The sequence below is a fragment of the Coccinella septempunctata genome, chromosome 1, assembly GCF_907165205.1.
Source record: "Coccinella septempunctata chromosome 1, icCocSept1.1, whole genome shotgun sequence".
In the NCBI taxonomy this organism is placed as follows: domain Eukaryota; kingdom Metazoa; phylum Arthropoda; class Insecta; order Coleoptera; family Coccinellidae; genus Coccinella; species Coccinella septempunctata.
The window spans coordinates 56,496,610-56,519,432 of NC_058189.1; the positions used below are offsets into that span (position 1 = coordinate 56,496,610).

Consider the following 22,823-nt stretch of genomic DNA (forward strand, 5'->3'; position numbering starts at 1 on the left):
TAAGGAAAATCTTCGCATGCATTCTAATTTCTCCGTTTGTCGCTGTGCGAAGCTTATTCAAAATTCAATTGATTCGTGGAATACAAGTTTTTGTGTTGAATACTTTGAATATTTTGAAACCACAATTTTTTATTTTAACATCCGTATCACAAAAAAATTATCGAACGCTTGATGAAATTTGTCCTCCGGGTGAATTAAACTGCTCTTCATAAGTTGAAGGATTTTTACGTCCAGTTTCATAATCAAATTAAAAGTCACTTTAAGCTTAAAGCTTCCTTTACTGTCATAGTAGGGTGAAAGGAAGCTTTAAAACTAAAAGTACTTTAGGTTTGATTATGAAACCGGCCGTTTATTAATTTGCGTTTTCGTTTTCTCTTCAGAAGAACCCTAGGAGGATTACCAATTACATACTTTTCAGTAGTTCTGTTATCTATTCGTAGTTGGCAATCTTGGACCAAAATAATGGGTTATCTTCAAATTTATCACAGCGACTTATTTTTGCACTTATCCACTTATCATTAATTCTCCTATATACATCCTCATGCTCATTTCTAAACTGTTTCGCAGTGCTGAAGTCACATTTAACAGGATATTCAAAAGAAACATTGAAACAATGAGTACAAAAATCAAAGTTGCCTTGATCCAATGCAATGTAGGTAAAAACAGAGAAGAAAATCTCAATAACGCGTCAGTTCTGATCGAGAGGGCTAAAAATAACGGAGCGGAACTTGTAGCATTACCAGAATGCTTCAATTCACCTTATGGAACAAATTTCTTTAAAGATTATGCGGAATCCATTCCAAACGGACCATCATGTGAAATGTTATCAAAGAATGCCAAAAAACACAACATATATCTAGTTGGGGGAACTATACCAGAAACAGATGATGGCAAAGTTTACAATACCTGTACAGTGTGGAATCCTGATGGTAAATTGATTGCGAAATATCGAAAAATGCATCTGTTCGATATTGATATACCTGGTGGTATAACATTCAAAGAATCTGACATATTAAGGCCTGGCAATAATTTGGAGACTTTCAATATCAAGGATATCAAGTTTGGCCTTGGAATTTGTTATGATATGAGATTTGAAGAACTCGCAAAATTATATAGGTTAGAAGGATGTAGAGTCCTTTTATACCCAGGAGCATTTAATATGACTACCGGTCCACTGCATTGGGAATTGATACAAAGAGCCAGAGCAAATGATAATCAGGTTTATGTTTTTGCTGTTAGTCCTGCTAGAGGAACAAAAGGTTATATCTGTTGGGGACACTCCCAAATTACAGATCCTTGGGGTAAAGTTATAGCAGCCGCAGGCCATGAAGAAGAAATTATTTATGCAGATATTGATGCTGATGAATGTGATAAGGTTAGGCAGCAAATACCGGTTGGTGTACAGAGGAGAGTAGATATTTACGACACTGTTAATATTTGTAAGAGTAAAATTTAAATGAAGACTTTCATTGATCAAATGCCATCTGTAAGTTACATGTGACAAAAATAAAAGAGATTTGACATAAATACAGGTTAAAACCTTTATTGAACACAGATTCAAAAAGTCTGATAAATTATTCACTGTAAAGTAGATACCTATAAAAATCAACAGAAATACATTTCATAATGAATCTATACAACAAATTTCCCACGAACTTCTTATCCTCCCTATCTTGTGAGGATAAGATAATATTTGAACAAAATAGTTAAATGAGAAAGCCGAACTTCTGGAGACACCTTGTAAAAACATTCACATCAACGTGTTTTGTTCACATGTCTAACCTAAAAAGATACAAAATTAGGGTGTTTTAATTATGTGGAAAGCACAGCAATAGTGTGACAAAAAAAGCAATAAGAGTATCTCCTAGAGGTGTGTAGTTCGTGAACGAACTAGTTCAATTGAACTATTCCGTGTAAGGAACGAAAGGAACTAGTTCACGAATAGTTCGAAGTATAGTTCACTCGTTCCCTGAATGACAGAAACGATCGATGAGTTCGCAACGTTTTCGTATCTCCCTCACCCTAAAAAGTTCATCGAATCTCACTGTATTTTTTATTTTATAACTATTGACCTCAATATATTTCGTTTTATTGATCTTTTTTCTTTTATTCTCGAAACAAATCCCAGAACCCAGCAAAAAGCATAAGGCTTGAAATAATGTACACTTCCACTTGTTTTCTCGTGAAACCCGTTAACCCGTATCAGAGTTCAGTTTCAATTCAACGTTAGTCCAGTTCCAGACATGAAAGAACGACTGCATATCACTAATTCATAGCATACCAATAACCGTCAATCGTTCCATGATTCATAATGGAAGTGAACGATTGTGAACTAGTGAACGATTCATGTGAACTATTCACCATCGTGAACGAGAACTAGTGAACTATATCCTCTGAGTGAACTAGAACTCCCACCTCTAGTATCTCCTCATTTTGAGAATTGTCGATTGTTTCCTCCCTATATATGAAATTCTATGGACACCCTGTATTAATTAAAAATAATAATAAGTTTATGTCCCCTGATGTATAAAACAATAAAATTTCTTCTGAAATCATTCAATTCTCCAAACAGTACAAAGTATACTAAAAAAAAACAATAAACCATAAAATATACACAATGTACCCATAAAGCTCAACACCATCTTTGGGAAAAGAAATGATTAAACATATAATGAAAAAAAGTATGGAGGAAAATTATATTGCTACTTCACCACATGTGTTTAGTGGAATAATGATATCACATTTTTTTAATTCTATATAATTATTTAGGACAACATAAAGTTTTCAGAAAAGATATCAGAAACAAGTGAGAAAATATTAGGGAAAAATGCAGGACTTGATGATTGTTTTTTGTACTTGATAAAGTAAATGATGAAAACTTACAGAGCAGCATTTGGTTGAAATACCATTTTATGTTTCTCGTCAGAATTAAGTTCTTGTATGGAAGAACATATTTTTGTTCCTGGTGTTGAAGTGTACAGGGACCTACTAAGCCTAGTGCTTCTTCGTACAGGGGTGACCAGCAGCCTATTCGATGCACCTGTGACATTAGTATCCCTATAAAATAGAAATAAATTCAAATGTTTCTCTTCCTCAATGGCATCAACTTACGTGGAAATTTTATTCTTTACCGAATTCTTTATAGTCTTTTCTTGAATTGCAAATTTGATAATCATAGAAGTGAAAACATTTTTGAAATCTTGCATTACTTTCACCCTTTCCTTCTGGGCCTCTTTTTGTTCAGCAGACGAATCAATATCTAGCAATTTGAATTTTTGTAGCAACTGATCAAGGGACTGTTCAACAGAAGTGACCTGTAATAAGTTTTTTACATACAGTTATAATCCCAAAATAATTATTATTCAGATGATGATAATTCTGATGATCTTTCTTACCTCTGCACCTTGAACAACGGCAGTTTTATAGCACTCTACTGCAGATCCAATATCCCCTCTTAATTGTTCTATTGTTGCTCTGCATTCCCAATATTGTGGGTCTTCAATAACTTCGGGACACTTATTTCGAATAACCTTCAACCATGCTTCACATTGTTCAATGGGATATCCCTACATTCAAAACCTTATTGTTTTTATTATGAAAATTTAAAAGTGATATTAAAATTACATTATATGCTGATGGAAACATATAATAAATAACTAAAGAATAAACTATAAACATTATGAGCAGACAATCACCTCAGAAATTAAACAATTCAAGTCCTTCACTGCACCCCTTGCTACTTTTTCTAAATCGGAGGGGGCAAACATTATTGATGTGTCATCAGGTCCTTTGCTGCTATATAGGGGATTATCAATTTTCAAATCTTCATAGCTGCCATCTCTTCTGATGCAGGAGGTTTCAAAATTTTCCTTGTTTTCTTCTTCTACTATATCAATTTTACGCACACCAAAACATTTTAGGTGTTTGAAAGAAGATATATTCTTTTCCTTTTTCACCAACCAATCAGTTAATTTCCTACAAAATTACTCTGCTTACAAATAAAGAAATATTTTATACATTTCATTATTTATGCAATAGATTTCAATACTTGATTACATCTTAAAATACTTACCTTCTTAAATCTACTGGAGCACATGGAGTTGAGTTGAAAAGGGACTTTCTAGGCCTAGATGGACACGCAAATAATGGTTGATTTTCTTGTGAAATAGGCTGCACTATGGCTTCAGTAACATTATGTGGAATATTCTCCACTGAAATTGACCTATCGATAACTTCTTGTGTTTCCTTTATTGCATTCATTACATCTAAAAGAGGTACATATGTACAGATTAATGAATATTTCTGACAGATCATCCTATGCAGAAAAAATACAGGGCCACTAGAAAGATCTACAGTCTAGACTCTAAAGTAATGAATTGACTTTTATTTTTATTGTACATTTATGAGATTTTTTTTTGAAAACTTGCAGATCATAATGAATGGCCAGAATCTATTTAACAAAAATAGGTAAAGGTGGTACTTTCTATTAACCCGGAAGTTGAGGCAAACTATGTTATTTAATTAAATATAGGATGTCTTATTTGAAAAAATGAATTTTGGATTCCGATATTATCAGAAGTATCACTGAGATGAGATGTTGAAATATCGGCAATACATTACAATCGACTAATCTTCAGAACAATATCTCATAATGAGACAACCTGTACAAATTCATTTCAAATAATAAAATAATTGCATTGCATGCAATTCGAAAACCAGGGCAATAATTAGAACATTGAAATCAACTATCAATATCTACAATAATTTTCAACCTTTTTTTGGATTCATACGAGGTGCTGAAACAGATCTTCTCACTAGCTTTCTCTTGTGTGAGCTAAACTTGTTAGGTTTCACTTTGGAGATTTTCGATTCTGGGCCTACAACAATATAATAGATGATGTATTTTGGTATACAGAAAGGAATCATAGATTCTACCTGCTTCAATTTTGGGAATCTGGTTGACTTTCTTCGAATCTTCCTTCTGATTATGTTTAACTTCTTGACAACTTGTTAGAGTGTGTGATTTGAGTTCACTCACAACCGACTTATTCATACTTATCATGGTATCCAAATCCAAATTTTTAGCCATATCCGTATTGTTTGTCTTTTCGATTTGATATTTTATAAGAGGATTTGATTTCAACATTCTCATGCGAGCCGTTTTAGTCATTTTCACTTCAGGAACTTTCTTGTTTCCCGTTTTATCTCTATTCATTTTGCGAGTTTTTAAAAGTTTTCGAAGGATTTGCAGATGAAACTATTTAAAATTTACACCACGAATGGTGACTGGAAATAAGAGCTACCGGTTTGAAGCACAATTCCAAATATTATAATCTTTGCACAATTCTTTACTGAAAGCAGAGTTGTCTTTAACTGGAAACAATGAAAAAATTAGATAAAGGATAAATCAGCAAAACTGAAAATTCAAAAGCGGGAGCCGATAACGTCAAAAAACGAAAAATAACGTTCTAAATTCGAATATTTCAGGGTTGGCAACATAGATATACCTACCTTCAAGGTTGGTAATAAACTATGGTCGAAAATAATGATAATAATAATAATAATCACTCATGAATATGGATATGATCATGAATATGAGAAGAAGAATATTTATTTCAATATATTTTCCGAACAACATCAAGAGTAATCTTTGCCAAGAGTGCCAAGCCCGAAAAGGATCTCTGTAGGTGGTAAGTAAAGTAGTGATAAGACTGACAGGAGGAGTTCAAATGATGGATAGTTCAAATCAATAAAAAATTTGAGGTTAATTCAGATTCCTCTGACCTTTGATTGATCATAATTTTATTCATTATTAGATTAATATCTGATATAAAATATGGATTTGTGAGATTATGCCTGATATTGTCTTACATAAGCAATGGCATCAAAAAGAAAAATAAATATGAATTTCAGACCAGCTACGACTGATGCGAATATTGAACAAAAAGGTACCAAACCAACTGGAGAAGCAACATCAGTATTTGAAATTTTGACTCTGATGTTATTATTTTTGTGCAAAAAAATTTTATTCCTAGAGAGAAGATTGAAAATAATTATTTACTTAGGATGTCTTTTTGGAATATCTCTTGTAGCAGATGTGATGCCCATACCAAAATGGTATTTTTCTAGATCTGATAACTTCATAAATAGAGTCTTTGTGAAGTTTGCCTGGGGATGGAATCTATTCTTGTTAATACCTTTTCTTCTCCTCACTTCGTACATCTACTGTTGTGGCCAAAAACAGAGAATTGCTAAACATCACCTTTTGAGGTTATTCATTGCAACCTTTTTCTGGTGGTTTTGGACTAAAATATTTAATGTGATTGAAGCAAATTTTGGCCGATGTATGGTGAAAGGATTCACAACTAAAGGAACTTGTTTACATGCTGGGCATGTTTGGAATGGCTTTGATATATCTGGGCATTCTTTTATATTAATATATGGTAGCTTGGTTCTCATTGAAGAAGCAAGATGTATGATCAATTGGGATGGAATAAAAGATAATATCCGTTTGGAAGATTATCAACGTTTAACAAAAGATTCATCTGTGAATAGCAATCCCTTAAAAAACTTATCAAACCAGGAGTTTATGGATTTACAAGTGAGTTATGAAAAATACACCCCCTTTATTAGGGGTCTTTTTATAGGAATAACTTGTTTACAAGTAATTTGGGATTTTATGCTGTTAACAACATTATTGTATTATCATGTAATGGTAGAGAAATTATTAGGTGGTGTTATTGCCATTGTGACTTGGTTTTTAACTTATCATGTATGGTATAATTATCCGAAGATTCCTCCTGGTCTCCCTGGGGAAGGTGTATTTAGGTATATTAAAAATCAGGCAACAAAGGAGTCTTTTCCAGCAGCAAGAAGAAGAGTAGGTAGTGTTATGAATAATCAAACTCCAACATTCATGGGAAGACCAATTTATCGTCAAAATCCAGACTCAAAACAAGAAAGTGATACTAATAACAGATAATAAAATTAGAGATCCGAGAACTTTACTAAGTGCCTCTACACAATGATGTGATAAATTCATTTTCCAGCTGAAATAAAAGCATGTAAACATAAATACTTCTAATTTGTTAAAAAAATTTGGTTTTAATTTCTTTCATAATTTCATTTATTTCTGAGCCATAGCTTTCTTTTATTTCGAAATTTTTCATCACAATTTTGCAAGGTATAGTAGTAGTGAAACGTTGTTCTGTTCTTTTCCTTGTGGATTTATTGAAATAAAATGTTGATAAGTGTCAAGCCACTTTAATCTCGCTAACTGTCTTTTGTAGTGATAAGATTTGAAAAGGAGTTTACAATCTAGATATTTGCTTTTTTTACTTGATTTATTTTATATTAAAATCATTTGATTTTACCAATTTTTTCTGTGAAATATTGTTTTATCTTTTGTTATGGGTTTACATAATGATGAAGAGTTTGAAAAATGAATGGAGGAGCATTTACATACCTACCTGCTCTTTTTTCTTTTGCATATCTATTTGTCAATAAATATATGAAGGAACTAGTGTAATAAGAGCAGAACAATAAATCTGTACAAAAACTTGTGTATTTATTGATACATGATGTTTCAGTCATGTAGTAATTATGCAGAAGGATTGTTATTTTTTCATTAAATACATATTTTCATTTGTATACATGATGTAACAGTGCAAAACTTCTTCTCTCAATACACTGGCTTTTTATTGCATTTTGTTTTCAATATATCAAACGTATTTGGTTATTCACTCTGTATATTCAAACAACATATAATATTGAAGGAAATTCACATGACTTCTTTTTGTATGATGGCATATCAAAACATTTTATTTTTTACTGAGTTGGGTTGACAATATGGTGTTCAGAACAATTTAATTATCATTCAAGTCTAAAATATTAGCTCATAGAATTCGTATTCTGATTGCTGATCAATAAATGCTTAAAAAAAACATTCAAAGGAATGGTGTATGGGTAGATTTAAAACATAAATTTGGTTCTGGAAACAAATTATGTTGAAATGTTATTGTTCAAATATAAACTGTAAGATTTATGATATTAGACAGTAAATAAAGGTTCAGTTGTGAATTTGCAAAATATTCTGGCAAAAAAATATTAATATATTTTCAATAATGGCATTATGATTTTCGGCCTTGTTTCAAATTGTTATTCTTCCGACTACTAACTGGTAACGATGATTTTGATGATGTTTGAAGTAAATTAATTTGATAATTTCTCTAAAAAGAGTACAAATATGTGTAATGAAATTTTTTCATACCCATTATATTTATTTGTTGTTTTGTCATAAATAAATGGTTTGTTGTCTTATGTGTTCAAATTTAGTTTTGGTATTTCATCCCAATCTGTTTCTCCAAAGTCCAAGCATAATATCTATTAGCGTGCAGGAGCCATAAATCCTTTTATCCATGATAAATGTATAAGGAGATCATAATCTTTCAGCTTCCTTGAGTAGTATGACATTAATGAATTACTCGTGATAAACAAGTCCATACTCACTGATTATCTATCATTCATTCATCACTTGTGAATCTTGTGATCATTGAGTTCAATGCTTGTGATTTATGAGCCTTCATTCTCTGGTCCATCAAATTTCAAGGTCACAATCATAGACAGAGGCTCTGAACATAGGATCATCCGCGTGAATAATGGCCATCATATGTTGAATATACTTTTTATCATTGAATTTTAAAGAAAAGAATCATTCTTATTTGGAAATGCATAATATGGTCTGAATTTTTTAACATTGTATTCTGTACTGCCATTGTGTAATCAATGAAAAAAAAAACCAAACGAAAATAGTGCATTGAATTTATTCATATAAACTTGAAGGTATAATTTATACTTTTATTACCCTTTTGAGATAAAAATAATTGTGATAATATTGAATTGTTCTCCCTGATAAAATTAACAATCAACAATAATTAAATATATGACAATAAAATTATAATAAATCATAAAAAGAATTAAATTGAAAAAATTATTAAAAAATATGTAAAAATTTATAAATATCAGTAACATCGAATATATTATTTTGTGAAAACTATTGTTGTGTATGCAATTAATTGAAGCGTAATTAATGATAGATTTCTTCTGTTTCTTAAAAAAGGATATAAGAAGGATATTATATAGTCTTATAAAAAATTGATATTACGACATACACCACAACATACATTATTCTAACCATAAAGACAGAATACATATCACTTAAACATAATTTAAAAAGTAATCGGAACATTCACTACACTGATACAAATAATATATGCTGAACTAAATTACCTTAAAATAAGCAGTCTTCTAAGAAGGTTGTTGGTCTTTAAATAAGTTTTCCAGTTCAGAGGCAGCAGATGAAAACTGGAATAATCTCCCGAAAATATCTGACGAATCTGGTTGTTGATTAGTATTGGTGGAATGGTCTGCAATAATAAAATATAATGTTTGGTATCAAAAACATTCTTGAGAAATGTTTACGATGCCAACGATTCATTTCAGGGCAAGAGTTCCTTATATTGGCAGAATTGAAACCAGCAGAAATTTAAAAAAAACTGTGATCTCCTCATTCTTCAATTTTTTCATAAGAATCCCAATAACTCATAAACAGTTTAGTTTTTAATCGTGGGGAATACCCTAACAATGCAAAGATATGACATTTGAAATGAGAAAGTAGTAGGCTGTCAGGCATAACCGGAAGTTGCAGAGGCCTGAAAACATTTTAGGGAGACAGTTAATTGTCGAAATCTCCAACTGGCAAATTTTCAGTGCAAAGTTGTGATTAGTTTTCCACAAACGTCCAATAGGCCATTGCGGTGAATCAACCTGTATATGAGTGAATCATTTCAGATACAAAACTTCCGTCGATATGAATATCAAGGAATCAGCCACATCATTCAAGTTAATCGAGGCCACTATTATCGAGGAAGCATAGATACTAACCATCTTGAGTGCCTATGATCAAGCTGTGAAACATAATTAATATCGTCTCCTTACCTGGTCGTTCAGCCATCTTTCTTTTACAATAAATGTTCAATATAGTGTGGATATCATCATCTCTGTCACAAATGTCTTCATATTCTCTGATTATTTCACTCCGGTGTTGTTTGAAGTATAAAACACATTGGGTCCATTCCTGCCTATCCAAGAGTCTTGTTATCCTCGATTCATAGCTTTCATCAGATTCTTCAGGAGCTGATGAAGAGGCAACCCCACCATCGGCCTCGGTATCTTCAAAAGTTCTAGCCAGAGCATTCCTTATGGTGATTACCTCCGGTGTCATGTCTTTGAACTGAAAAAGTAGCATGAAACTGTTACCAGATGGAAGTGAGATTGGAAAACTCATTACAAAGCTCTAAGCAGAGATTGGTAAAGTTCTAGAAGCGCTGAATTTTTCCACGGCCACTTGCTAACATAGAAAACGCCTATGACTGCTTTAATTTCAACAAATGAAAATGTGGTAATGGTCATATTGAAACAAATACAATGAAAGCCCGGATTCGGATCATTCAAGACAGACACAAACAACCAAAAAAGTATTGTACTCGAACACCAATTTATGAAAAAACTGTTTCTTCTATTCCCAGAAACGTGTCACAAACAAAACATAATCCCAATTTCAACGACATATTTTTAAAAAACTATAGCACATCAAGCAATGTACAGAAAGATTAAAAGGTCGTGCTTTTTGGATTATCGAAAAAACCATTTCACTTCAATCATTCAACGTTTGCTACGCCTTTCAATTACTTTGAAGAAGAGCACATTCATTCATAGCCTTCTCTCTCTAGTGAGGACAATAGGAAGGTTTTAGGGTTTTCCAAGGATAAAGAAAATGTATAATATAGTAATAATAAGTACCGCCCACTTTTCAATTTTGCATCTGCATATTACGAATACATTCAAATACTAGGAAACATACACTCGTTTCAACAATATATACTAAGTGACATAGAAAAAAAAATTCAATAATTTTTGGTATACAAGTTTGCTAGGGTGAGATTAATTTAGTTAATTCTCCTCAGAATCTCATCCTACGCTTATGGTTGCAACGTTAATCGACCACAGCTCGTTGATGCGAGAGAAGAACCAACGTTTGGTAATATTGTAGTCACCTATCAGACGAACGAGCCCTCTTATGGACTGAACCAAGCAGTGAAATGGAAGTTGATCCACAGATCAACGTAATAAACGAAGCATATGATGCAGGTCCAACCCATTACTGAATATTTTCGGGTTCTATTCATCTGCTTCTTTTTAAATGATAATTATATAAATAATAACTTCGTTACCTTTTCCTATGTCACTTAGTATTTCTACGCAGACATAAACAACGTAAGCAGAACAGAAAAAAAGCAATAATTTCATTTTTGTAGTTTGAGTTGAATTATACCTTTGAACATAAAGATTCTTCTGAATTCGAGCAACTAACGTGTAACAAAAATAGACTATATGCCATGGATTAGGAATAATGATAGGCGAATTATATGTTATTGAGCCACTCTGGCAAGACTTTCAGATTATCAACTCGAACATCAAAATGAATATGTGGAAATTTTCCTGTGTGGACGTGGAAAATTTGTTTTAAGCAAGAATTTTAATGGTTATTGTGCTTACGTCGGCAGCAAGTAGCGTGGTGTGCAAGAGGCACACTAATTTGTTGACAGCTTCGACTAAGAGTAATAATTGAAAATATAATTTAAATATCGATTTTCCCAAATCCATAAAGTATTGATCATGTCTATATTCGGACGGTTGACCGCTGAGCATTTCCAACTTCAAGGTGGTTTTAACTGCATCGCAATACATAGTGAGTTGTTGTTTTTTATCGCAGAATAATTCGAGGTGCTCTTGAACTTGCAATATAGCACATTTTAACGTTTCCCCCAGGTTGAGATGCGCTACAGCGTTCTGATTGAACCATACCAAATTGGGAACCATAATTCGGAAAGTGATGCAATCGATAACAGAATTTAATCTCGAATTTATTAGCTTGATTATTGGTTGGCTTGATATTGACGAATGTGATAAGTAGGAACAAGCTTCTCTAGATGATTCAAATGATGCCTGACAGACAGTCTGAAAAAAAGAGGAAATATTTTTTTGAGCGGACGTCGTCTCATAAATAAAGTACACTCAGTTTCATTATATTGGAGATTTGTAATGGGTAGATAAGACTGCCCTTTAGGGATATGTATTTTGAAGAGAAGTGATCATTCGATTCAGTGAAAAAAATAAGGATATGAACAGAACTTTTGATGACATATGGTAATAAAAAGCTTCTGTTGTTTGCAATGCCCAAGCCTATTTTAAGCAAATATTTCGCATCTCAAAAGGGTTTCAAGAATATTCTTGAACCTGTGATGTGATTATTGTTAGGAAGGTTAGTTGATGATTGAACTTAAAAAGCAGGGGAATCTATGTAAAGCTGTAGCTTATGATTCACCTGAATTGATCAAAACTATTACTAGATCGTAATAATTTTTCTTATTAAGAATATTGAAACTGCTGGAAGAACTGTTGGCTTATTAGATTGATGAATGACATCGAACTTTAGTATTTTGGTATCCATAATAATATAAATTTTTCAAAAATTTGAATTGCAGGTCAAAGTTTCTTCGGATTCACTACGGTATACTACAAAACTGTATGTATAGTGCAGTAAATTGACACCAGAGAAGATCCTTGTATAACTCATTTCCAATTAAATATTTACAGAGAAAGTTCGAAACATTAGATTGGAAAATTAGCTTGCACTTTCATCCATCCTCCTCAGAGAATGCAGCATGTCTTACGGTGTTTTTATTCAAATTAACGAAAAATATTTTAACATTAAACGATCTTAAGTGTGAGGCTAATAAGTTAAAGGTTAAAAAAGCAATTCTGGCGGTAATTCTATGAAAATGAATACAGCAGTGAAGACAATCCAATCCTACATGTAGATATCATATATTTTAACTATCACCATACTTTTCTCACCTCATAAGCTGTAATAGAGATTGAGGTTTCTGAACAGTATGTAAAGGAAAATAGAAAATATTAGTTCGAAACAGAGTTGTTCATCGAAACAAATATGTCGAAAACAAAAACAATGATATATTTTCACTGTTTTGGCAGACTATAAAGTTTAAAGATCCACTCCTTTTTGGTTTTTCATTTTAAATGATACGAAAATATTTATAAAACCTCCGAAAGGTTCCCCTCACGTGCATATGTACTTCAAAACGAATAAAATAAATCTGAAAGTACTCTTATTACATGTATATATGTACATATTTTCATTTTCTGAAAAACTTATCAAAGGAGCTTTCGTAAGTTACAAGACCTAATTGTATCCTGATGCTTACCCAGGCCTTCCCCCCACAATTGAAAGATAGTAGAACTAGATTTATTTTTACACTATAATATAAATCTCTAGAATCTACTACTGAAGGATTGAGAGAATTAGCGAAGTTGAAAATTCAGGAAACTCCCCATTTGCAAAAGCCACATTGACCAAATATTGCGATATTAACAATGAGCCCAACCTCCATGATTCAATATTTTAATGCAATTCAATTATGTAATGATACCTTAATGCCAAATTTTCGAAAGGTTATTTGTTATTTGATGAAATGTTCGAAGGAAATTTCTAGATCTGCCGTATCATTATTAGTGATATTGATGGAATCACGAGTGATATAAATACTAATTTCATTACCTTCACCAATTTATGGAGTTGCTGGAAGAAATGCGGACTGGTTGGTGGAGATTGTAAGAGATCCACATAAGATTGGTAGTTCTCCAGCGCATCTAACCTCATCTGGGGCCTCTGCATTCCGGCAATATTTGGAGAAGCATTGCAAGGTGTAACTTCACCCAAGTCACCCGCACTGGATCCACTGTAAAATTATCGAAAAAGATCTTTCCTCAAACACTCGGGGTTGTTTCGTTGGATGAGGGGATAAAGTGAAATCGAATCAAAACACATTTTCAAAGTTTCAGCCAACTCATATTTGAATGAGTGCTTAATAATGTTAGAAATAGATATCAATCAAAACGCATTTTTAAAGATTCTGCTAACTCATAATTGAAATAAATATAAATCACTTACACACCCATAATTACCAAGAAAAATAAGGGAAAAAAGATAAAAAAAGAAAAAATTAAAAAGGGGAAGAATTTGAAAAAGCACTGTTGAGTTGAGAGCTGGCCGTAAAATTTTCTGAGCTACAGTATTTTATAGTGATACCATACAAATAAAATTATGGGCAAGCCTTCCTATTGGTAGGTACTTTGCACTTATCGAGTTACAATTTCATTGAATGGGAATTTATTATCAGACAGGACAAACGTTCTCTTTCCAATTTTACCTGGTATCAGATCTACCACTTGATATTATCTGAGCTACTGGATCCCTCAAGTTCAACGAAGCAGGAGGAAACACACCGCTTGGACCCTCGCCAGGATTGTTTTCGAATTCCGGTCCAGCAACAATCTCATCTAACGGCGACTCCGACTCTATTTCCTCGTCCGACGACTCTCCTTCGACCATTTTCTTTAAATATAATCATATTACTACTATGTTTCAACATTGCATTTTCGAAATTTCACTGTATAAAACATTTTTGTAAAAAAAACAGGCGAGGCATCAACCCTTAAAATGACCACAACCTAATAGATAATTCGAGTGTTTTCCTATGTTTTCGAGGTAGCTGAACATGAATCCGATGTTATTTCGCACCATAAAATTTGGCGTCCATATCTAAAATGCATTTTTCACATTCACCTGAAATTGGAGACGTGTACAGAATCTTATCGGAAAGATTTCACCGATGACAGGGGCTGTGAAAAGGTGTTGGAATGAACGTAACCAAACATCAAAGATGCTGCTGTATGGTGGTTTTATTAAATCACAGTATTTGATTCTATGCTGCGCAATGCTCCTGATTACACTGCTCAAAAATTGTCGATAATTTGCGTACCTAAATGTAATAATGTATAAAGGGGCATAAAAATTATTTTGTATATATACTGATGTATTAAAATACGTGCCTATAATTAACGTTAACCTGCCTGAAATAAGAATGACTGATTTGAGCGACAATATAGTAGATAATAAAATAAGGACTCTACCTGGTGGAGTCTACAGGCGAGGAGTTGTAATAACTGCGGAGACTGCGGTGGGTCAGATAAGCGGTGTAATTGCTGTGACATTGCACATCAGACATGCTCAATAAAATTTTGTTTTAGAGAAGCAGCGTGCCAATTAATTCAGTCAAATAATTCAGTTAATGCCATGCATTTATATGCGGTCATTGACAATTCTGACCCAACGTAGAGCATTATCATCGATTTACATAAAATTGAGATCTGGAACAGGTTTTTAGGATCTGTACCTCGTTTCTTTACACCCGCTTCATTGCTTTATAGATTGTAAAAGTTTGTAACACTCTTTTTCAAAAGAATATATATATATATATATATATATATATATATATATATATATATATATATATATATATATATATATATATATATATATATATATATTTACATCCCCGCATCTATAGGTCCTCACCATATGATCCAGCAATAGGTCCTCTACCAGAACCCATGAATATATATCAGATTTCTCTGCGTATATTGGTTATTTGGCAAGGTTCGAATGTGAATCCGCCCTAATACTGGTCAAGAAAAAAAAAATTTCTTCGCATTTTGCTATGTTTGGGTCCTCCCACGAAAATGTTTACTTTGGCTCCTCCATGTGTATATATTTTTATCCATTTTACGATCCTTCAGTCTTCCGCTGTATATAGAATATCCAAAATGTGGTGGATAGTTCTTCCGATGTATAATTTTCTTTTCATTTCACAGTGGAACAGTCCTCCGACAGTGTTGCCGGAATTAATGATCATAAAATTGACGGTTTTTATTATTCGATTCGTTTCACCAGTAGTTTTGTCTGTAGTGAATCATCACGTGTTGTGGTAACAAGAATATTTCGAATGAAAGGGGGGTACAACTCTCGACTTTTTAATACAGAGGATTGTCCATATGATACATCATTTGAAAGCTCATTCTTTCAACTTTTCATAATTTGCAGCTTTTTGTACAATTGAATTGAATTTTAATAATTAATGGTTTTTCATCATATCCCCTAAGAATATTTCCTGATTCGTGCTCTTGCATGAATCTTTTCTCAAAGATGTCATATTTTGCGATTCTGTTTATTATTAAGTTTTTTGAGTAACTTGAATCAGCAAATATTTGCTTGCGGAAAAGTCAGAAAGTCTTTACGTCTGGAAAACCAACAGAAAGTTCAACTTCAGTTTGAAACAGATACTATGTGAATTAGTTTTCCAAAAGAACGTTGCCATAAGTATTTTTTAAGAGAGAGAATCTCGAGTAAGAAAATTAATTTAGTGAAAACTATAACTAATTATTGAAAACTATTAGTTTCACAAATGTTCGAACCGTTGAAGAACATTTTGTAACATCGCTGGGGTCATTTGTTGACATTCGTTTTCAATACGATGACGTAATTCTTCTGAGAATTCGGGATGAGTAGAATGAATTCTATTTTTTATATGAACCCGCAACAAACAACAAAAAAATCGAGTGGTGAAAGGTCCGACGATTGTGAGGGTCATTCTGAAGATCCTCTTCTTCCAATCCAACGATTTGGAAATCTATTGTTGAGTAACCCCATTCCGCTGAAATACCAACTCATCTTCTGAATACTGCTCATTATTCTCGATAATGTCAGTAAACATATTGAATCAATGTGGTTTTGAACGTATCTCCATTCAGATTTCCTGGTAAGAAAAAGGGCCACTTATGCGATCACCAAAGATTCCAGCCGTAACATTCAGTTTTTCTTGGTGATGTGTATGAATTTACAAAGTTAATTTGGGATTTTCATCAGCCCAACCGTTGAGGGAAAACGAACATTCATCTGTTAAACAAATATTAAAAACGAAATTTAGATCATTGGCCAATCGCTCACTCATCATTTCACATGATCCGAGAGCTGGCAATAAAAATGGTCCAGAGTTTTGTAATGACCCAAAATTAAATATTATTTAGTTTTGGGAGTGTACATGAGTCAGCACCCACTCGCAAGGTCAGGTAGTGGAATGCCTGGCGGCAAAGCGTTTTGATGTGGGTATGAAAAATTACAACATGTTCTGAAAATGTTTTATAATAATTGAAAATTTTCAGAAAACTAGTATATAGTGCAAAGAAGATGGAGAAAGTGGTAAGACCGCATTTTTTGTGGAACACGGCGGGTGAAAATTTTCAGAAAACTAGTATATAGTGCAAAGAAGATGGAGAAAGTGGTCGGACCGCATTTTTGTGTAATACAGCGGGTCAGCATCCCTCATAAGTTGTCGCCGAGTTTGTCGTCATAACGATGTCAGTGGAAGAGTTTTGTAATGGCTGAAAATGATTTTACTGTTTAATTATCATATATTATTTGAGAATAGAGGAGTCAGATGAATAGAACAGAGGCAGTCAGCATACGCTCAAAATGCGGATATTGTAATTGTTTATACAGCAATGCGCGTCGCTGACAGGTGTCTACCTACCTACCTACCTGAACTTGCGAGTGGTTTGTGACTCATGTACCAACACCCTCAACACTAAATCATATTCAATTGTGAGCCATTACAAAACTCTTGCCGATTTTACACCTAACAGAATTTGAGATGAGAGGGAAGGATGCGTTTTAAAGCCTCTCCACTCAAATGCCAAACTTACCTACTCGCAGTTTTTACAAACGAGGCTCTGGCGACCGAACACGAGCGGTATAACATCGACAGGTCGAGCAGTTCAAATACTTGGGAAGCTTCATTGACACTCTAGGGCTAACCTGAATACAGAGTGTTTCAAAATGACGACCTCAATCTGAAGACTAAAACAGCTGTTTAGTGGTCCTCCCAACGCTTCTTTAGGGAAGCAAAATCTGGAGGCTCAACAGGCGACATACTAAATAGTTTGAACAAAAAAAACAACGTCATATGAGACATTATGCATATGCATTATGCACATGGTTCCATAAAGTTTCAAATGCAGAAGTCTTGCAGCGCCCAAGTTGTATAACTATTGAGACTCAAGTAATGAGGTCCCGACTCAGATGGAGTGGCGACATTCTGAGGATGCAAGACACAAGACTCCACAAAAAAGCTCTGTGTGGCGAATTCACAGAGAGAGCTCGGAAAACAGGAGGCCAATATGAGCGGTTTAAGGATATACTGCATCAATCCTTAAAATCAGTTAATGCCAATCATAACTGGGAACAACTAGCGTTAGACAGATCATAGTGGAGGTCTCTGGTCCACAGTTATAATGAGAAATACAGCGGCGGCCAGATCTGGTCAGTTGCTATCCATGCCCGCAGTGTGGAAGGATCTATGGGTCACGGGTGAGTTTTTTCAGTCACAGGGGGGCACACAGTCGCAAGTAGCCCTAAGGAATTGTTGGTTTGATCGCACCGACAGTTTTTTTTTTTTTGAGTCTTTTTGAAGATATATTCTTGGTAACGGGATACAGCAATAAATGAATAAATGAACAGAATTTCAGATGGCACGGTGGTCAAAATCATCTGCAGGGTATGTACAAGATGGAATTTGTACAGTTGGAAAGTATGGCGCTTCGAAATGCTACGTTGAGAACCAGATTCTGTTGCAAGTTGCCTCGTACTCGATCTTGGATTGAGAACTACTGGACCAAGAACTGTCACATTCACCCCTTCATTCATTTTTACATTTCGCTCTTTACTACACACTGAACCAGTTTATCGGAACTTTGCCATGAACTCGAATACGTACTTTCGATTTACATTTCCATATAAATGAAGCTGATTGAATAGTTCAGCCGTTCTCTTAGCTTAGCACATAAGTTATTTTCGAAAGAAGTGAAAAAATTTCCAACCTCTCTTTAATCGTGTAAACCATGATTTCGACTGAACGCATTATAAACAATTGAACTAATCGACGGAAGAAATTAAGTAAAATGAAAATCGTGGTTTCATTGTTATTCGATTGCAATTAACGGCTGGAGGACACAAGAATAATCTTTATAAGATATAACAAAAAAGGAATTATCAACAGTTCTATTCCGAACACGAGGTAAATCAAGTGCCGATATTTGTAGCAGGAAATGGAAACTCTTCGCCTATAAATGTCGAAGTTACAGAAACAAGTACCAAATACAGAAGTTCGAAATAGAAGAATATGACATCTTTGAGAAGAATTTATGCAAGATCACGAATCAGGAAATATTCTTAGGTGTTTCGAGGAAAAACCATTAATTATTGAATTTTATTAAATAATTTTTCATATTAGATAGCTTAAGTGATGTGCTTACAAATGATGTATCACATGGCCAATTTTTTCCTATTGAAAATTCGAGAGGGATAACCACCCCGCTTAGGAGATGGCTGTTTCACTTCTCAAATGTCTTAGAACCTATAGTTTTTTCGCAATTTTAAGAAAATATTCTGTAATATTATGAACATCCATTAATTAGTCAAATTCAATCCGATTTTCGAAAAAAGTACAAAAATAGAAATCTGACTTCATAAGCTGTCATAATATGAGGTATCACACAACCTGTCTTCCCTATTAAAAATTTGAGGGTTGCAGCTGCCACGTTCAAGGGAAGGCTATTTTACTAATAAATAATTATGAAACAAAAAGTGTCCCCCTTCAAACAAAAATCGCCGTTTTCAAGGAATGTGGCCAATTCGCCGCATTCTGTTTCGTTTTCAAATGGCCCTCCTGTAAGTTCACCGTGACTTATACCCATACACCTGCGAACAAGATATTGAAAACAGAATCTCATGAAATAATCCAACATCTACACACAGCGTAATGTACGATTCACGAATGAATACAGTGTTGCCGAAAACACGGAAGACCTAAGTACGGTGACTCGAAAAATTTTGTATAATCGAGGAGGACCGATCCTATGTAGAACGCTCAAAAATATACAACTCAATATACGCGTGAAAGCGCCCTCCTGGTCCAACGCGGCAACTGCCGCAACTAAAGTATTCAAAATCGACAAAAATCAGCTCTAAGTCGTCCCGCTGAAATTTTGCCAGGTGGTTGCCTATGCCATGAGGAACCATTTAACACGCGATGTGTTAGGTCCTCCGTATACGGAGGACTTATCGCAGCCGGAGGACCAATACCATGAAATCGAGCTATTAGAAGAGGACCTATTTACCGCAGGATAAATATATATATATATATATGTATAATATATATATATATATATATATATATGTATAATATATATATATATATATATATATATATATATATATATATATATATATGTATAATATATATATATATATATATATGTATATATATATATATACATAAAATTGTCGTCGATGGCTGAAGTAGAGGGGGTAATAATATGTTCTACAATCAAATCAAGATACTTAACCGCTGTCATGGTTGCTTTAATGAGGATAATAAGATCTGTACGCCCATTGATTCCATAATTCGGGGAGCTGTAAAGAAAGTATTTCGTTGTGCAGTTAACCGTATTAGCCGATCTTGTGCAACGGTTGCAGCTCTTGCTCTTCCAGCCCCATGGGTAAGTAGCACTTCCACTAGTTCGACGATAATTTTTTTTTTGCGAAACTTATTTTGGAACGCCGTGCATTTCAATTAGCAATTATTATTATTTACAAGAACAATGTATGTATAGGATATAAGTACCCTTAAAATCGGGCTCCGCAATTAAAAAAAATTGGCGTATAATTGATAAACGTTTCCGGAATTATAAATATGTTTTGGTGCATGCCTCAAAGAATAAGTGGTAAAATTTCAGGAGCAAATATTAAAAATTGATGAAGTTATATCGAGCATGAAAAAACTTTAAACATGCATTTTATACAGGGTTCGTCTTTGACTCATATTTCAAAAGTCAATTCTTGGGGTCAAAAGAAACACTTTTTTTTTCTTTACAATTTATCGAATCGGCTCGGTTTAAAAGATACAGGCTGTTCAAAAGCCATAAAAAATGTTATTTTTAGTTCTCACAATCGGTTTTATCGAATGGAATGAATTTCGGAATATGGTTTTTCATTTATTTGATGAATCTTTTTCGAAGAAGATATCACCCACGTCTTCCAGTTTTCTCATTATGCCCATTACGTGCCATAAAAATACCCAATTCTTGAAACTAAGTTAGACGCTATCTAATGAATATTTGAACGTTTTGTAAAATACAAGGAATTCTTCATATTTTCTCGTATAATGCGCCGTTTCCGAGTAATTTGACGTTCAAAAATAAAAATTATAATAACTGTAAAATTCGAAAAATTGGGTACTCTGATCGAATGTAACTCTATTGGAAAGATCCACAGATGTGTAGTGTCGCAGATTTAGCTTGTTATTCTGAAGGTAATTTTGGTTTTCCAGGGGTTGCACAGCTCATTATGAAAACCTGAAATGGCTATATGTTTTTATCAGGGCCGAATCGAAAAAAAATAGTTTAGGAAAAAAGTGTTTCTTTTGACCCCAGGAATCTACTGTTAAAATATTTGTACGAGTCAAAGACTCACTCTGTACATGGGCGCCCTATTTTTTGCAGGAAAATAACATCGGATTTTCGTTCGGCAACCTAAAAAACATAAGACAACATTTGAATTAGCCATGAGGAGTCCGTGGTCACATATTGCCATTTCTAAGCCACTGTTTCGGTGTGTCCTGTTGTCCAAAAATGTTCAATACTTATGCGCTACTACAAGTTGACTCACCTTTCTAGAAGTAAGAACTGGGGTTAACTCACTGACACTATCTTCACCATGTCTTAGGTGATCGCCCTGACTAAGAGGTCGTCGTCTCACACCCCAATTGAAATTATCGGTACTCTCTCCCTGAAATCAACAAAAAATTTACATATGTGCCCGCCTTACATTATCGGATGCAGATCTTACCTCGATACTTTCACTTTCATATTCGAGAAAGTCAAAGTCTTTGAAAACACCGAAATCAGTGGCAGTTTCGTCTCTGCGAGAACCTCCACTGGCATCATTATTGCCCAGCGACACTTCTTCTGTACTCGAAGCCATACTAGATTGACGTTCAATGAGATCAGAAGTTTGACTGAATATAACCTAAAAAAGATTCACCTCATCAGGTTCACTTTTAGTACTTGAAAAACGACTTATAACGTCGGTATATGAATTATCATGCATGTTCGCCACACCACAGTTACAGAACTCTGAATGGTACAATAGATAGTGGTGAGATAAAGGTATCTTTATAGTTTCAAGTCATTCTCTAGCTAGAAATTAAAAACTGAACTACATTTTGTTCACTTAAATCGAATTAGTTGTCTTCTAATTGACCCACAGAAGCTCTGCAGGAATTTGTCCATATTGAACAAACCGAGACTTAGAAAGGACGTTCAAAATTAACTCCTATTTCAGACATAGTATCGCAGTTAATATGATGATATGATGTATCGATATTTGTTCCACTATTAGTATTGCACAAAGGTATAACTTGGTTTTCTTTCCATCTGTTGGTTAAATTCTTGTAAATTCTACAAAAACCGTAACGAATTCTGAACCATTTATAAGCCAATGACTGACATAGAGTTGATGTGAAGAATAAACCTTAGGCTCATGTATAAGTGACACAAGAAGCACACAAATGGTTTTGTGAAATGTGAACATGACTCTGGGTGAATTGCCGTGGTTTCAAATTTATAATAGTGCATATTTTGAATCTTACGTGTACTTAAGCAATTTGATTTTATACCATAACTTGATTACCTTACAAATGACATAAATATCTTCCTAGAACGTAAAT

General features: G+C 33.8%; 4 protein-coding genes across 4 annotated transcripts in view; 2 read left to right on the plus strand and 2 right to left on the minus strand.

Moving 5' to 3' along the window:
• Positions 1-489: 489 nt before the first annotated feature.
• LOC123316625 (omega-amidase NIT2) lies at positions 490-1,527 on the plus strand. Its single transcript, XM_044902801.1, has one exon. It carries the CDS (start codon positions 542-544, stop codon positions 1,454-1,456), a length of 915 nt encoding a protein of 304 aa, XP_044758736.1. The 5' UTR covers positions 490-541; the 3' UTR covers positions 1,457-1,527.
• On the minus strand, positions 1,528-5,464 carry LOC123316615. The gene is made up of 8 exons (XM_044902789.1): positions 4,936-5,464; positions 4,773-4,877; positions 4,073-4,265; positions 3,696-3,975; positions 3,396-3,566; positions 3,112-3,314; positions 2,884-3,057; positions 1,528-1,782 (listed from the first exon to the last, which is right to left on the minus strand). Exons 1-8 carry the CDS (start codon positions 5,213-5,215, stop codon positions 1,770-1,772), a joined length of 1,419 nt encoding a protein of 472 aa, XP_044758724.1. The 5' UTR covers positions 5,216-5,464; the 3' UTR covers positions 1,528-1,769.
• A 286-nt stretch (positions 5,465-5,750) lies between these two features.
• Positions 5,751-8,329, plus strand: LOC123317123 (acyl-coenzyme A diphosphatase FITM2). Its single transcript, XM_044903511.1, has one exon. It carries the CDS (start codon positions 5,879-5,881, stop codon positions 6,980-6,982), a length of 1,104 nt encoding a protein of 367 aa, XP_044759446.1. The 5' UTR covers positions 5,751-5,878; the 3' UTR covers positions 6,983-8,329.
• A 477-nt stretch (positions 8,330-8,806) lies between these two features.
• The window catches only part of LOC123321266 (protein furry), a 48,653-nt gene continuing 34,636 nt past the window's right edge, over positions 8,807-22,823 (minus strand). The window contains exons 31-37 of the mRNA XM_044908715.1: positions 21,944-22,123; positions 21,764-21,883; positions 14,352-14,536; positions 13,700-13,880; positions 11,617-12,078; positions 9,997-10,291; positions 8,807-9,425 (exon numbers count right to left, since the gene is read on the minus strand). Of these exons, the coding sequence (XP_044764650.1) occupies positions 9,307-9,425; positions 9,997-10,291; positions 11,617-12,078; positions 13,700-13,880; positions 14,352-14,536; positions 21,764-21,883; positions 21,944-22,123 (1,542 nt within the window). The 3' untranslated portion in view covers positions 8,807-9,306. The remainder of the gene's footprint in view (positions 9,426-9,996; positions 10,292-11,616; positions 12,079-13,699; positions 13,881-14,351; positions 14,537-21,763; positions 21,884-21,943; positions 22,124-22,823) is intronic.